Below are 17,696 nucleotides of genomic sequence, written 5' to 3' on the forward strand. Positions count from 1 at the left end.
TATTGAAATGTCAATATTCTTTGAACCATGACGATATAAAACCATATAACTTAATAATTTTTAATAATTTTTTTAGAAATATGCTTTATTTATTTGATCCTTTGATTTACATCAATTCATATATGGTAAATAAATCAATAAGGATGGAATTAACTAAAAACTGAAACTAAATATTAAAAGTCTGTAAATACAGTCTAAAAAATTTAAATAGATTTAATAAATAAGTTTTAATTTATTAAAATAAATTAAAACTTATTTATTAAAATATGTGAGTTATTAGATTTATAAAGTCGTATTATCCTCAACATATATACGCTAACACAAAGAATATACAAAATTTCTTAACAAACGATAGTCTCGCCACGTCACGTGTAAAACAGCTTTTAGCAAAATGCTGACTTTATTTCTCAGGACAGTCAAAGCAAAGGAACTTTATACGGTCGAAATAAGTAGTAGTCACTGCAGACAAGTAAAGCGAAAAAGGAATGAAAACGAAATATGAAGAAGGTCGAGGAAACTCTCATTCGTCACCGTGCAAATCTCGAAACGAGCAACGCTATTCTGACCTGACGGTACGTCACAGTCGACACTAGGGGTTGTATTTTCCCGCGAAAATGTTGAGCACGAGATTGAGGGGATGGTTTGTCGTGAGTAAGCACGATAGGAAGATGAGAGGGATCGTATGGCAGGACCAATCTAGAGTTCACTAACCGTGAAAATGCTAGTGCATGTCATGGAGGAGACGTGCGTTCGGTGCAATGACGGGACGTTGCAAGACGCGGCAGAGAAAGATGAGAAATTGCAGAAATCTGCATTTTCGTCGCGCATTCGAGCTTGTAATAATGGAAGATAGCGGCCGATGGAGAGAGAAGCACACAAACGGATATCTTATAAGGCATATCTTATAAAATGAGTAGCGTCATCGTCGTTATCGTGGTCGTCGTTATCGTTGATGCTTTCAGCAGCGCGCTCAACGGAGATTATTGCTCTCTATTTTCGACGTGAATAGAATTTCGAATTGCATGGAATTCTGTGAACATTTGTGGCAGTAGAGTTTCTCGAGGTTATTCAATTGTATATAGTACTGATAAGCTTACGTTCATTATCCTGCAAATAATGTGTACTTTGGAATATATTATCTCGTTCGTTGCATGCGAGTTCTCTTCCTGCAAGCGATCTTAATTAGCATGCTTTAACTAGACTTAATTACTTAAGGATATTTTTCCTTGAGAACGATAATATTGAGCTATCGCTATCTAAATAAGTCGGCAAGTAGTATGATATATAAATATGACCACTCGCGCTATTTAACACGACGTTAAATTGAAATTAATCCAGTGGGCGTGGCTAATTATTCAATCAGAGTTGCTTTACCCTTAGAAAGATCTTATCTTCACCGCACCATATTAATCACCATGTAATAATGTCGTAATTTCACTCTATCCCTACCTTGAAAACTAAGAATTAGATATAGCTAGTTTTCTGAAAAAGCCACTGATATCAGGGATCTTAAATTACTAGTCAAAGATAAAACCTCAAAATTATAAGATCGTAACTTTACTATCATGAAACTCGACTCATAATATATTTCCTTTTTAATTTGCTTGTTTTGAAAAAATAGAATCCTAGATTAAAGAGAGAACAGACATTAGAATTTTATTTTCTGTAATGATTGAAATTTATTGTACAATATTGTTGTTATAATTTTTATAAAACGTGATTATATACATAGGTGAACTGTTTTAAAGTGAAGTTTTACAACTTCATTATATACTTACTCGTTATACCCAACGGAGCGAAATCGGACCATCCTGTCACCCAACTAATTCCTAAATTTATCATCGTTATGGAGAGAGAGAGGAGGAGGGGCAATCATCTCTGAAGTTTCGAGCGCGGTTAAAGCTCAAACTTAAATTATGTATTAAAATGAAATTATACTCTCCCGTCTTTCCACGCGATCCAACACCGATGGAATCCCCTCGTTCTGAGGATTAATTTATGAAACTTATGCCATCCTAAGACAAGCTTAAATCTTCTTTTCACGCTCGGTGTGCGTTCGCGGTGAATGTCGTGTCTCGTTGTTATCTCTAACAGCTGCCATGATTGCTAACGAGAATACAGAATTGAGATACTGTTCGTTATCTCGATGGCAAGAGTATGCGCAGGCTCTCTTGGTGCGACACTTAGGTTTTATATATTGGAACCAGAAGCCCTGTGAGAGAACACGAGGTAAACCATATGTGCGCTATATCGTTGTCTCTATGAATCGCTAACTCAGCAGTTAATATTTTGGCTGTTAAGCCCGTTAATCATTATGCTTGCTTATAAATTTGATATATGGCAATATGGCGCTTATCGCATAAAAATGGCTTAACTGTTAATAATTTATGAAACCGAATTTTAAGCACTTAAGCGCCTCATATAATATTGCTGTGTCATATAAATTTATCAAATAAATTTATCAAATAAATTTTTTACATTTCTGTTTTCACATTACTTTTATTTCTTGATAGATCGATATGTCGATCGATATATCGATGTTTTATATAATGATATCTCAAAGATGTTCAATTCTTGATAGTAAAACATGTTTCAAAGTTGATTACACATGTCACATTAACATACGATTTTTTTAAAATGATTTTTCTGTTCATTTCTTGTTTATAACTCGGAGACGTTACAAAATATTTATGAAACATAGTGTTTACTGATAAATGGGATTATATCTGACACCTTTGAATGACATGTCTCGAGTAAAATTTTTATTACACGTTTATGCGTGGATGTCTCTTTTACAACTGGTCTTCGCAATGAGCATAAATGTCATGTAACATAAAAAATATTCTAGACCGTAAAAAGTTAATTAACCTTACAATTCAACACGACATGTACTCCTTGTTAGAGAATATATGCGTGTTGTCCAGTGACATACATAATTAATCGCGCGAAACCTGTCTGTCAAGTGCGAATACCTAGAATCTCGCGAAAATCCTCGCGATTGTAAAAAAAAAAAACGCATTACTAAATATTCATACACTCAAATGATGGATGGATGGATGGTCTGATGTAGACTTGTAGTGCATCCGCGTATCGTGTCATCATATTGTGTAATCTAATAATATGACACATATTGTCTTTGCGTATTATTACAACAATTTTGATACCCAATGCAATACTTACCGTCTACATTGATACGCAATGATGATTTGCAATAAGTCTGTATCTTTTTCTATAGCTGAACTAGTATACACTTTTGGCACTTAAAATTAAGTGAAATAGGTATAATATATGATTGACATTTGGCAAATGCAAAGAAGAAAGTTGTAGCAGTCTGGTGCAGAAATAGAAAACAGATCTAATGTCTACTGCTGCATGGAAGTTACATCAAAAGAAAACATTAAAAAATCATGATAACAAATGCATTTTAAAATTGAATAGGGAAAAAGAGAGGAGTATTTTGCGAAGCTTTCAGATTTGTTGCCTCTTTTTATTGCAAGATCTGACAATTGTGTTGATATTTCGCATGAATTTCTGATTTATCACGGTACAATGAGCCTAATATTCTTACACGGTAAATCGACATCGGACAACGGCTCCGCCGTACAGTTACGAACGATATGGGATGCACTGTGCAGACGCTCGCTCACGTAGACCGCGCTCCGATGCATTTACGATGCATTGACGCGCGCTTTCTCACACCGGGAGATCGTTATCCCCGCGGCGGTCTATGAGCCTAGACAAACGTACATAAATTGAATGTACCGAGATTAGGGGGTTGCTCAGCTGGTAACCACTTTGTAACAGTACCACGGAGGGACTGAGACGAATGGTAATAGCGTCCAAGTCTCTCTCAACAGCGTAGCGCGGCTGGGAAGATGCGCTGACTCGATTGGAGAAGTCGTCGTGTCGTTTCTTAGTTCGCTCCCTTCACCGCTTTCGATCAGTCGCTTATTCACAATAAGTGTTCCGATCAGATTCACATAACGTGTCTTTGAATACGGCGGTGAATGTTGAAAATACAGGAACTGTACATAGTCACGCGGAAAGAATGATTGTGGTGAAATATCTAATAATTTAAATAGATACAGATCTAGAAATAATTTTGTTGGATTATCAAAATAATTGTAATGTGTAGGAAATTTAAGCATAATGAATAATACTGTAAAAAAATTTTTACATTTTATAATAGCGATCAATTTTTGTCCTGCATATTTTATTTTATAATCCAACAAAGTTATTTTCGGATTTACATCTAAAAATCGGATTTATAACTAAATTTTTAAATATTTCAAATAAAATTGTTTTTTTCTATGCACTGTTTGGGAAAAATTCTCGGTTAAAAAATGCAACAGTAAAAAAAAATACGCATGTAGAAAAATACTTATGTATATCCGAGTGTTGAAATACTCTTATTAAAATACGTCAGTCTTGTAGAATTCTTATCTGCATTTTTCTTCTCGCGAAAAATACTTGAGAATTTTCGATTCGCAGAATCTCTCTCGCGGAATCGTGATTTCGAAAGCGAATCGTTACGCGCCATAGAGAAAGCTGTATATATGACCCGCAGGATCGTCTAATTAGCTTCACATTATTAGCGCGCGTACATTGAGACGCGTGAAGAATTAGAAATCCTACACACTATTATCGTCGCTTACTAATCTCGCGCGCGAGACGATAGCAAGTTCACCGTGGTACTTCCGTAATTAACCGTGCCACGAGTAATCGCGTAGGGTTACTCGACGCGAGCGTAATTGCCACGCGCGCGCGTCGCTGAGGTGTCTTTGTTGGATTTACATGTAATTGCCGGGCCGCGGGGGCACTTACGTTTGCAGGCCTTGCGATGTGTGATCGGTCTCGCCGGATCTCTGTAGTAACCTTCGCGACAGTAATGACAGTGCCTTCCTGCCGTAAAATGCCGGCACTGCAGACAAACGCCTCCGCTGACACGGCCCGACAGCTTGTACAGCTCCATGTTGAATCTGCACTTTCTCGCGTGGAGGTTGCAGTTGCACACTGAAACAGGTAACACGGCAATTTCAGTCAGTGAGCGACAACCGAGGTGCGCTATTATTTTATGACTACCATTTCCTTTAATTTCTCCTTATCTCACTCGCACACGCGCAAGATTTCTTTTCATCCTTTTTAGTCGCGCCGTTAATGCCGATATTATTGTCATTAAAGCGCCATAATTGCGATTGAAGTTCAATGCGGCCGCAATTATTTTGCTGAAAGAGAAAAATGAAGGATACCTCCTTCATTATCATTTAATTTGCGTTGCGTGTGGAAATAATAATGTTAAAATATATATTTTCACCTTCTCCTTAAAGAAGGAGGTCAGTAGTTTACGTTATTCGTGTATCATATTTTTGGACATATCGAGAAAATATTGTTAAAAAGATAATACAATCTACGATCTTAAATTTAGGTGTACATGGCTCTCTATGCAAAATGTAGAGAATGTATTTGAGATAATTTGATTTAAAACGTGTGTAACTTAGAATATATGAAATTCGTTTTTCATAAAAGTAACACATATTCTTTTTTTTATTCACGAAGTGTACATAGCGGTGAGATATTAGCAAAAAAAGCTTTAATAAATTGAATTTAAAAAATCGACATTTCTAAAAATTTTCCTGTAAATTTCTAAAAAAGAGATATTGTTTATTTATTCCTTAAAGTGATTGCTTTGAATTAATCTTTTCTCGTACAAATAGAAACTCAATTTCACATATTGGTACATAGGTTTGCTTATGCAATTATTAACTGCTTAGAGAAGTGTCTATGATAAGTAAACATGTTCATACAAATTGATTAATATGCAATGATTGCTCGGCTAAATCGCAGCATTTCTTATATTAATTATATTAATTATATTCATCTTGCCAGAATCCGCATTGGCATTACTTAAATGCCATCTATTCTACTTTAATTACGCATTGCTGTGAAATAATAAACGTTGCGTCCCGCTCAACCGATACATACAAGCGACATAAATATATATTATTTCGCCGGTAACTGCGAGTAGATATTTCAGACATTCCTCCGATTGAAGCATTGAGCGTGGCGCGCAGCCACCACTCGTTAATATTACGGAGCTTCATCGTGGAACGCACGATGGAGCGTGCCGGGGTTCCTTCTGTACTTATCGCGGTAATTAGTCTCGAGTTTATTCATCCGGCTGGAGGAAGAAAGACGGCTCGAGAGGATCATCTTCGTTATCGGACGACGGTCCTCGACTTCTCTCGTCGTTCTCGATCTGCTTCGCATAGCGTTGCTAACTCAACCCGACAATAAGAGATAAAGAGATTCAGTAGTCCATAATACGAAAAATTTGAAATTTCAACTTTTACGTAGAATTTTTGTGACAATATCATTGAATCATATTCATAAGGAAAGTTCAATCTGGAAATAAAAAAATAAAATGTATATACAACTTTGCACATAAGTGAAATAATTTAATTGAAATCTATAATAATTTTTTGTTGTAGTTAAAAACCAATTAAAGTAAAGTAGTTAAAGTAGTTAAAGTTATATGTTTGTCTTTATTTTTTAGTATAAGACATCATTTACATTATTTAGGTTAAGTTCTCTATTTGTATTTAAACTCTATTATTTAAACTTTATTTAAGCTCTATTTTTATGCATTTTTATGGCTTATTGAATTTTCTTTGTGAGTAGGATTTGATAAATCTGTCATAAAATTTCGATTAAAAAAAAGATTGAATTTATGTATTATTTTGGCACAAAAAAATCGTGATGGGAATGCAATTGACTAATCCATTAATCTATCAATATATCAAAATAACAAGCGATAAAATTTAATGAACATTATAAAGTTCACACACTATTGTATGAAAATTGATGAAATAGGATAAAAGTTAATCTTTATAAGGAATTTTGTATTGCAAATAAAAATAATATCCCAAATTTTTTTTTAAAGTTTTAAGAATATAAATGCTTTTCTATTATGCAGATTAAATATTTCCAGCTTGAATATATAATTTCTTTCAAACTTTCTAAAGTCAGTTTATAAACACAAAAAACGCAAAGAAATCTCTTATTGACTGTGAGAATAATAAATTATATGAAGATATTCTCTTGAAAAGTATAATTACGTTTAAGCAATAACGTGATTATAAGAATATTTCAAGAATTCTTGATCTTCAGCTGGGATTAAAATCTTTTCTTGTAATGTTCATTTAACGTCTCAATCAGGCTTTATCTCCAACTTATTTCTAAGTTTTCACTAAAAAGTTAGAATTCTAATTTTTTCCACTTATCTCATTCGTTTATATATATGTATGCCAAATAACTGTCTTCTTAAAAGTCAGTTATATTTTGATAACTGTAATTGAAAAGAATTTATCTACGTTGATATTATTGTCCCGACAGTTTCACCCTATGCATCGATCATTTGTTTGAATTCTTAAGGAGCTCAGGGGAACTTCTCCGATTAAAATCGTACCGTAATTTTCCTTTATTCAAGCACGCCATGTTCTTTGCGACAGCTTGAAAACATAACAGAATAATTGAAAGGGAGAACGGTGAATGCCAAGGGTGGAATCAATGGGAGAGGCTCGCGATTAATCCATTTCTGTGCATTCGTTCTCTTGTGAATTCTCTCCACCTAATAATCCCGTGTGTCGAATCAGGAGAAGCCTTATTTTTCTCTCGCGGTGACACTCATTACTGTAACTTTTTTCTCCCTGTTACCTCGGCACGTGCTTTGTCCTCCTTTTTTTTCTTTCTTGAATGCTGACGTCGTCGTGTACAGCTTACCTCTGCTGTCATAATTTATATCCTCTTACAAATTAGCGCTACGCTTTAATCGATTGACCGGCGGCGGTGTGAAAAATAGGATCTGCTTCAATTTAAAATAGCGTGTAATTAATACGAATGTCTTAACGATTAAAAATGAACATCATAAAAAGATTCAAATTAAAAAGACAATTATATACTGTTAAATTCATAATATCAAATAATAATTTGAGTTATTTTTAATTTCTATAATCATTGCTTTTACTCAATATGTCGTTAATTTAACTAAACAATAGAGTTAAAATTTAATTTAAAAAATATATTATTTATTATTTATTAAATAAATTTATTATTAAATATATACGTTAATATAGATATTGATTACTTTAATTGAAACTAAGAAATGGATTTATTTATATTTTGACACATGCAATTAAAAAAATAGCAAAATATTATTATTTAACCCAACAGATTGGATTACCATCGCTCCTTTGATATCTAACAGTGAATAATAACTAACTGTGAATGAAATGATAAATATGAAATAATTAAATACATAGGATAGACATGAGATTGAGAAATAAATATTATTTAGTATTTATTGTCGATATTAAGATATTACGACATAATAATGTTATTACAATAACAAAAACATTATAAAAGAAATTGATAAACTAGAGAAAAACTAGTTAAAGAAATCTACTCGAAATAAGTTCTTGTTGATGCAGTTTCGCGTTAAACAAACTGACATTGATTGAAACGCAAGATACGAGTGAGATATTGCTTCCGGACAAATCATCAAGAGAATGCTCGTTTCTTTCTACCATGATTCAGTTTTTAGTCCTGTGTATGTTCTTCAGTATGTTTGTTATCGGAATCTTCGCCTCTTTACCGGAAATGAAGTAGTGAGTGATTTAATGAAAAAAACCTATCATACATTTTTAAATTTTAAACTCATTTCTTTTTTTTTAAGGATGTTTCTTATTAATTCTGTTTCTTCCCAATTGTTAGAACATAAAATTTTTCATGCATATCGCTATTTTTATATGATATATCGCCCCCATTTTCTAATGTTTCACAGAATAATCGCTTTTTGACAAATTATATTAGTTAATCACCGACAGACATTGTTATAATACTTTTCAAATATATAAAAATTGTACGCAAATTTATTAATTTCAAGATAATGTTTTCTTAATGCTCTCATTGCAAATCCCAGTGAAAATCTCAGCCGATGATTTATGGGAACTTGGTTTGCGCGAAGCGCAGAATTTGATCGATGGATAAGAATGTTGTTGAATCCAAGTTAGCCACTATGTATCGGGTCGATCGGATAACCTCTCGATAGTTAATAACCACCGTCAGCCACCGTCTGAAATTCTACGATCGGTTCCTGTTATTAAGTCGTAGCCATGTCAGAATCTCGATTCGTTTTCGTAAAGATGATCATCGTAATTAGCGATTAATCGAAGTATCGGTAAGTTACTGTAGCGTTTACTGCTGGCATATTAAGAGCGAATTAGCGTTTTCGGATCTACGTCGATCGATATTAATTAACTCCGACTGTATCCCACGATTTATAATAGTCGAGTTGTAGCTCCTTTTTATGGCGCCTCTCATAAATCAATATATCCCTGGAGAAAAATAAAGTGTTACTAAAGCAAACAGTGAAACTCTACCTTAGTAAATTTATTTCCAGTAAATTAGTTCTTTGCGGAATACCTGTGATTAAATAAAATTTCGCACTTTATTCTTCACTCAAATTAAGTGATAATACTTTCTTGGAAAATATCAAAGTCTTTCTTTAAAAAATGCATGAATTTAATTAATTTTACTGATATTTGTAGTAAAAATATTTATTATTAGTTTTTGTTAAAATCAACGGTATTATTTTTATTGAAACTGATAAAACTCTTAACAAAGTGAGAAATTGATATTAAATATTTAAATTAATAAAAAAATAAAAATTGAATAAAAAATTAAAATATTTTTTTAAAAAAAAAAACAACTTGTCATGAATTCTTCTTGAAACGCTATCGGAATATCAACTTCCACATTATTTTCCTCTATTCTGCTACCAGATATGTACATTCAAACTCTTAGAACCTTTTGACCTTTTTCCTATCGCGCATGTATCATTTGTTTCTCAACTCCGGAATGTATAAAACTTGTTCTCGGAAACTTTATTTTAAGGAATAGAGATGTACCTTTTCCGAATTTTATTCGAAGAGGAAACAGCAAGCTTCTCAAGTGTGATAATCTCTTGTTCCAACAAGAAAAAATATTGCAGAATACTAAAATACGAATAAAATACCTGGTCTGGTTTCTGTCAAGGCAAATTAATACGTTATATTCTCATTTATTTTAAACACGCATCAAAATCTTTAATATGTTGTTTGACATTTGCTGTACAGCCAAGTTTCTTGTAGGAAACATTTTTTTTTTATATTTTAAATCATTGCATCTTAATTTGTAAGCAGATGTTTAACAAAAACTCAATACAAGAATATCATATAGAATAGATAAACGTAAAAAAGTTAATCTCATAAAACTAATTAAAATAAATCTTTTTTTATAGAAATTTTTATTAAATACATACTCTTTTCCTATTAGAATTACTCCGCAGAAAATCCTTCGTAATATTTTAATTTTTAATTAAATTTAATATAATAGATGTACATCAAACATTTTTTTGTGTGTTTATTTGTTTATGTTGTACGAAATGATATTAGGAGAAAGACTCCATTATTTTAATTTAAAAAAACGCATTTTCATTTGTAATACATATGTAAAAATAGTCCAATGCATATGAAAATAATACAACTTTGTTACAAAGCATGTTTACTGTTTATCGTCTCATGAGTTTAATCTTTATTTTGTCTTTAATAGGATTATATTATAATCAGAGAGTTTCTGCGTTTCCAATTAATCTTGCAATATCTACTAATTGAAAGGATATGATATAGTCGTTTGCTTACGAAGTTAAATCGCTTTGTTAAAATAACTCGCCCAATCTCTGGGATAAAAACTTTCCATGTCGAACATTTCTCTCGAGACCCAGCAGACTGAATGATTTCTTCGAAAAATGTTTCAAACCTGTATTTGCGGTTAGCCAAACATATCTGTAAGTCTATAAAAGAGAGGAAATTACAACTCCGCTTTTTCATCATATCATAATTGATCTAGAAGAAAAAGCAAGAATCTCAAAGATGCATTTAGATTTTATTTCTTCTAATAAAAAAATAAAATCTAAATATATTTTCAAATATGTCAGAAAATATTGTTATACATAAATAGAAGAAATATTTTTAAATAATTCTCTTACAAAGATATTAGAAGAATATGACTTTTATTTTAATTGCAATTTATTTGGCCTTAAAATTATTGTTACGAATCACGTTATATATACGCATGTGTTATCGTTATAATGAAAAGTCGATTTAAACCGTTATTTAAAATTGAAGTTGTCTTGCTGGCTGAACCGAGTAACTTCATGCTGAAACTTCTTCGCGTATTTCGTTTAGCTTCTTTTTCTCATCCCGCGGCGGGAAGAATTCCAGTGCCGCAAGCGAGCGGTCGATTCATACATTTCGAGCGTTTCGCTAACACGTTCAGGTATGCTAGGCCCTTTTATTGGTACAGTACGTGCTCGGAATTTCTCTCTGAAATCTTGAAACGTAATGAAAGATAGATTTAGATATTGAGAATAATCGATAAGATTCTCTTTGATATCTTCATGGAACGGAGCACTTCAATTTCTGTATATTTTCTTTTATAAAATTCAAAACATATTACGTTAAAATAAATACGTTAAAATAAAATAGTAAAAATTTGATAAACGTTCTTTGAAAGTACATATAATAAGAAGGGAATTTCTGTTATGATTATTATATTGAAAAGCATATGGAAAGTAAGAAGAGAATTCAAGATAATGCAGAAGCGTATCATCGCTTAAGATGGAATTTATGGTACAGATGTCACCGTAATCGTTATAATATTAATGGATTTTAATTTAAGTCCCACTTAAACTTTAAATAGAGTCACCGGCGCGACCGGTGTCTGGGCGTCTCGCGGTACCTCTTCGTAATGCTACGTAAAGCCATAATTATATCCTGTCGTACCGAGGACCCTTTTATCCCATCATTTGCGGTCGGAACCCACGCCAGCTTCGAACCATAGATAACGCAGGCTGTACGATTATCCGCGTTCAAGAAGTTATCCCGCGCCCACAGGTGCCCCGTCTTGGTTTCCATCCGCTTCGACTCGCTCGCGGATTACTCTCGGTAATCACGCGGATCGGCCTTGCCAGATGCGCGATAATTATCGCATCAGACCGATAAGTTTATTACAAAATTGCAGCGCTGGCGCTGGCACGCTTGGAACAGATGTGAGTGCGAGTTAAGTCTATAGACATATTTCTCTCTCAATCGTTATTTCAGCCAAGCGGTTTCCGTGTATAATCATTGCAAAAAGCCAACTGGAAATAATTTTACAATCGCACAATAATCGTAATTCTGAATACGTATTAAATATTTCTGCAATTTATAAGCCAATTATAATTAACGTAGTCATTCGAAACATTGCTGGCGTAAAATTTTTCATTTGAAATAATTCAAATAAAAAGCGTTGTAAATATAATAAAGATACCATTGGAAAATTTCTATACGATATAATAAAAGTAATAGTTTACATCACAAAATGTTATTCTATAATAATTTAATAACTAATTTTCTTCTATAAGAACGCTTATTCTATTAATTTAGCTTTTGTAATATTTATTCAATAAAGGATTTTTTTCTCTCTTATTAGTTTTATTAAAAAAAAAATATTCAAAGAAAGATAGAAGAGTGAATCTCTAAAACTTTCTTTTTAGGACTTCAGCAGAATTCTGAAGCATATTGTGAAGGTCTCACATGTCTACTACTCTTCAACTAATTTACATGAAAATAAGCAATCTTAAAATATGCGTGATACGTCTCGTAACATCGACACGACTTAACACTTACTCGCCTCTTGCACGAGAATTTTGTACAGCCGTTACTAAATAACGACACCATCGTCAATGCAATAAGTTACCGTATACGACTCCGTTATGCGTCTTAACGTGTTGGCGGTGCGCTCGCCGACGTCGTCATAAAAGCATGCGCACGTCTCGCACCAATCGGAAATTTCGATTATTGCTCGCGAGCGCGATCGTTAACGAGGCATTTATTGCACACGGAGATAAAAACCACGGCCTCGTCGTCATTCGTTGGGCCATTAAGACCGAAAGGGAGAGATAGGCGCTTTGCTGGCCTGAACGAACGAGCGAATCGAATTCCCTTGCTCCATTCAACGGCATGGGCAACTTCCTCAACATGGCCCTCTCTTCTTCCATGAAGGTAGAAAACCGGTAGCTGTCGTCACCGCCCTTTCCTCTCTCACCGCTCTTTTCGCCCAGTTGGATTAGGGAAAAATTCCACGTAGCGCCGCTTAATGAACCGATTTTAATTTTGAGCGGCGCGACGCCCATGGAATAATTAATTAAGAGTATCTCCGCCCTTCGTCATGGGCCCCTTTTTCCCAAACAGCTTTGCTACGTCACACAAAAAAGGAGAAAACAAGAGAGAAAGAGATATAAAAAGCAGAGAAAGACAAAGAAAATGAGAGACATGAAGAAGACTTAAGACTTTCCTTGGACTAAACAATTTTGTCATAGCTGTGAGAAATTCGTGAGACAAATTGAACTAGTCAAGAAAATGCGTTGAATTTTCCATGTTCTCTACGTGCAGATTAGCGCACTGCTGTGTCTCATTTATGTCATTAAAATATGACATCGGAATTGATTTGTCATCGAGTTGTCGTCGAGACGTGTCAAGAATAATTATTTGAATATTATTTTTAGTGCCAGATGGTCTCTGATATGTAATAATACAAAAAGTTTTAACATTCTTACAACAAGTTTGAGCGTTCTACATTTTACAATTACTAGCTCAACTAAAATTATTTTCAGAATTGTATCTAGTTGTATTTTTAGATACTTCAGCAAAACCGTGTATTTATAAAAATACATACATACGTATCTTCATATGTACTTTGAAAGATGTGTCAGTAATGCTGAAAAATAAAGAATATACGCTTTCTCCGACGCGTCAGATCGCCATCATCCATATGGAGGAATAACGATTGTTCCTTCTTGGATGCGCGCGAACATAATTCAATCATCCGTTTTGTTGATCCTCTTGCCTGTACCTATTGTGCGTTCAGGTAACAGCAGTCACTAATTAATATCCGTTTAAGAGGACCTCACGCCGGTTTGCGCTGGTGGCCCAGGCTCCTTATGCGCGATCTCTTCTCCACAAATAACATGACTAAAGAAAGGGTTACCGCGATTATTAATGCACCACCGCTCGCGCGGGTCGCCTTTCGGTTGAAAACTTTCGCCGAAACTGCGTGGGATGATCTGCCAGCGGACGCGGGTAAGGAACACCTGTACTGAAATTACGAGCTAATTTTCGTGCCACGAGATACATCGATGCGATCATCGTAATCATGCTCACACCAGTTGTTTCCGGGTGGTCGCCAGAATCGCCCGGTTCGTGCATGATCCTGACCCTCGTGTGATCTTTCGTATGTTCCCCCAGGATCATAAAATTCCCGCGGAATTGCTGGATCGAAATTAAACATCATTGTTTAACTACATTATGGCGCGATACTTGAGCGTACATGTTGCAGTTAACTGTTTTTTTCTCTCATAAAATCATTAGAAGTATATTAAATTTATGTTGAATTCAGTCTCTTGGAATTAATATTTTTTTAAGAAAATATCTGTCTCGTCTCTGTTTGTCTAATTTAATAGCAATTTAATAGTAGATTAATAAAAAGGCAATGTATTTAGAAAATTTAACTCCTTTTATATTTAAATATTTATTAAAATCAATAATTTATTTTTCACATAAATATTTATTTTCCAACATTATTTCATGAAATTGCAAAATTTTTATATGTATGTGCGTACAGAGAAAGTCATAAGTATGTTTTAAAATATTTTCATGAGCATGTTCTTGAATAAAAAGAAAGAATAAATATTTCTGTGAATAAATTCTATGATTAAATCGTTGATACTTCGTTGTCGAAATAATAACTATTGAAATAAACGATAATATACTAATCATGTGTATGTTGTATTCAGGTAGAAAATGATGGAGGACACACTTTGAACATTTCTTATAAAAAAAAATTCGCCTAAACTTTTAAATAAATTATTTGATGCTACTGTATTTGTGTCTATTATTTCATCAACGAATCATTTGACTTTATATTCATAGAAATATGTGTTCTTTCTTTTTATCTAGAAATATAAAATTTTAAAACATGTAACAGACCTTGTGTGTTGCAAATCAATATTTCAACAATATTACATTCTTCGAATGTAATTTGCAAAAATTCTTTAATTCTCTACAATTTGACGCTGTAAAAAATATTGAAATTATCGCTATTCTTCAGATTTATCTCATAATATCTTCTTGGAACAATAGCATGACTTGCGATACTTACGTATTCAACGCTTCGAGACTCGTCGCGGCAGATGTCGAAGGTCGCAATTTTCATTGACGCGTGTCACATAAGAGACTCGATGGCATACGGCGCGGCGTTCCGAAGCGGGTAATTCCATCGCGCGGCACATCGTCGCGCACTCAGCTCCTTCGAAGGCGGGGGTTGCTTTTAGCGGACTAAACGCACCTCTTCAATTACCAGCCATCTTCGAGGTCCCGATACCGTGTAATGAGGTCCATTGTGCTGAGACGCGTCCACACGTTTCACATTCGAGTCGAGATTCGCGTCGCCTCGCGCGTGCACTTAGGGCGGCCTTAAACGGATTACTTCGCGCCTTCGTGTTTCCCACTCTCGTCCTGTCGAAGAGGCGAGTTGGATAGCTCGAGAGTGCCACGAAGCCTAATTCGATTTCGACGCTGAATGCGTGCTACTGTCGCGTATCGCACCTTCGGCACATTTACGCGCTCCTACATACGAAAGAGCACGTACGCGGATCTTCATGAAACTTAATTGATCTAGTTACATCCTCCCTGCCTGAGACAATAATGATGCTGTAATGAAGCAAGGACACGCTCAGCTGATAGAAGATTCTATTCGTCCCAATATCATTCCCTTAAACATCAAAACATATATATCCTTTCTTCTCATTTAAAACAATAACAATCATAGCTCAAAATATAGAAATATATATATATATATATATTTATCTGGTTATAAAGAGATATTTTTGAAAGTTAATACAATTCTGATATCTAACAGTATCTGATATTTCTAACAACCTCTCGTATTTCTAACAATCTGTTTTACTTCTCTGTGCGAAAAATATATTTAGAACTTTTTTACGATAAAAGCTATTGTTTTAAAAAATACGATATTTAATTTGCTATGAATAGTGTTTCATATGTTATAAAAATGCATTTTCTGTATATTTCTTGTATTTTCTATATATTTATCTTTAAAAAAAAAAAAACACTAGAATTTATACTTACGATTTGTTACAAAAACTTTCTGCATAATCACAATAAAGTAAGCGACGCGAGTTTTTCTTCTTTAAAGAAATCGATAAAACAGGGCAACTTTCACAAATCCCTTATTTATTCCTAGATAAAGCCTATATCTTACATTAGCTTGACTGTTAAAGATAACGCCGTTTTTTGTTGATTTAAGATAAGTTATTCGTATTACTTTCGTGAGACGCCAGATCGAGATTAACGATCGATCGATTCGCGCATGTGAATTATGCCACATTTTCTCTCTTCTCTCTATTTCTCTTGAGGATGTCGACCTATAAATTACGATGACTTGCGTAGCCTTGTATCGTTTACGGTTTCGATACAAGTGCGTGCGATTTCTATCGCGCCGCGTTTTACGTATAAGACGGATTCTGCTGGAGAGACAAACTCGTTGGAGTAAATCTGCAACTTTTATTATTCTTTTGATGACAGAGTTACTCTCGCTACTGATTTACTGCGAGAAATTTCAAATTTGTGGTGATCTAAACTTACTTTGTCTTCGCCTGCATATTCTGACAATGAGTCACACAGTTACAATCATAAATTTGTTATCTCTATATATTTCTACAAAGTGATAAAACCAGACTTCTGTAACTGTGGACTATAACTTGTAAAATATTTGAAGTTGTTATCTTAACTCTTTTATGTCTTTAATAACTTACATATCTAATCATTAAGTTCTATATTGAACTATCCTAAATTATTAAATATATTTAGTGTAATATTTATCTCCACAGTTTAATGAGATATCGTATGTATATTTCATAATTTACAAATAAATAGAAATCTTGCAACATTGTTAATGCTACAAGATTTCTATTTATTTGTGAATGAAATATACATATGATATCTCACTAAACTAATTATAAAAATATATAAAAATATATAAAAATTAATAGAAAATGTCGATATTAAACAGAATTTGCAGAAAAATTCATTTCATTGAATAAAGAAGCATTCTGAAAGAAGCATATCGCAATACTGCTGAATTCATATTGGATTAGTTTTATGACGTTAATGATGTCATTGGAAATATAAGAATAACAATATATTATTATATATAAAAGGTTTTGGTTTTAGAAAAGCCAGGCAGCAATTGTAGTTTACTTTCTAAAAGAAAGAAGAAGTAAAGAAATGTGCCAATCTATTCGACGAGATGTATGATACATCATAAAACTTGATTGGACTGATAAGGATCGAGTATCGATAGTCACATTTACTTCACTTTGACATCTATTGTATCGAAAACAATTCGCTCTTTATTTCATTCCTTCCTAATATTCTTTATTCAATAATTGAGTCGAAGGTTAGAAACTTGTTATCTATCAGCGTTATCACAGTAGCATATCGCGTTGCCCATGTACATATGTCCCGCCCTGTCCCGGTGAC

General features: G+C 33.7%; 1 protein-coding gene across 1 annotated transcript in view; it reads right to left on the bottom strand.

The window, feature by feature from the left end:
• Positions 1 to 17,696, bottom strand: part of LOC108689850 (netrin-1-like) — a 208,253-nt gene that overhangs the window by 105,368 nt on the left and 85,189 nt on the right. Inside the window, exon 2 of the mRNA XM_018196807.1 lies at positions 4,825 to 5,013. Coding sequence (XP_018052296.1) covers positions 4,825 to 5,013 — 189 coding nt within the window. The remainder of the gene's footprint in view (positions 1 to 4,824; positions 5,014 to 17,696) is intronic.

The sequence above is a fragment of the Atta colombica genome, unplaced genomic scaffold, assembly GCF_001594045.1.
Source record: "Atta colombica isolate Treedump-2 unplaced genomic scaffold, Acol1.0 scaffold277, whole genome shotgun sequence".
In the NCBI taxonomy this organism is placed as follows: Eukaryota; Metazoa; Arthropoda; class Insecta; order Hymenoptera; family Formicidae; genus Atta; species Atta colombica.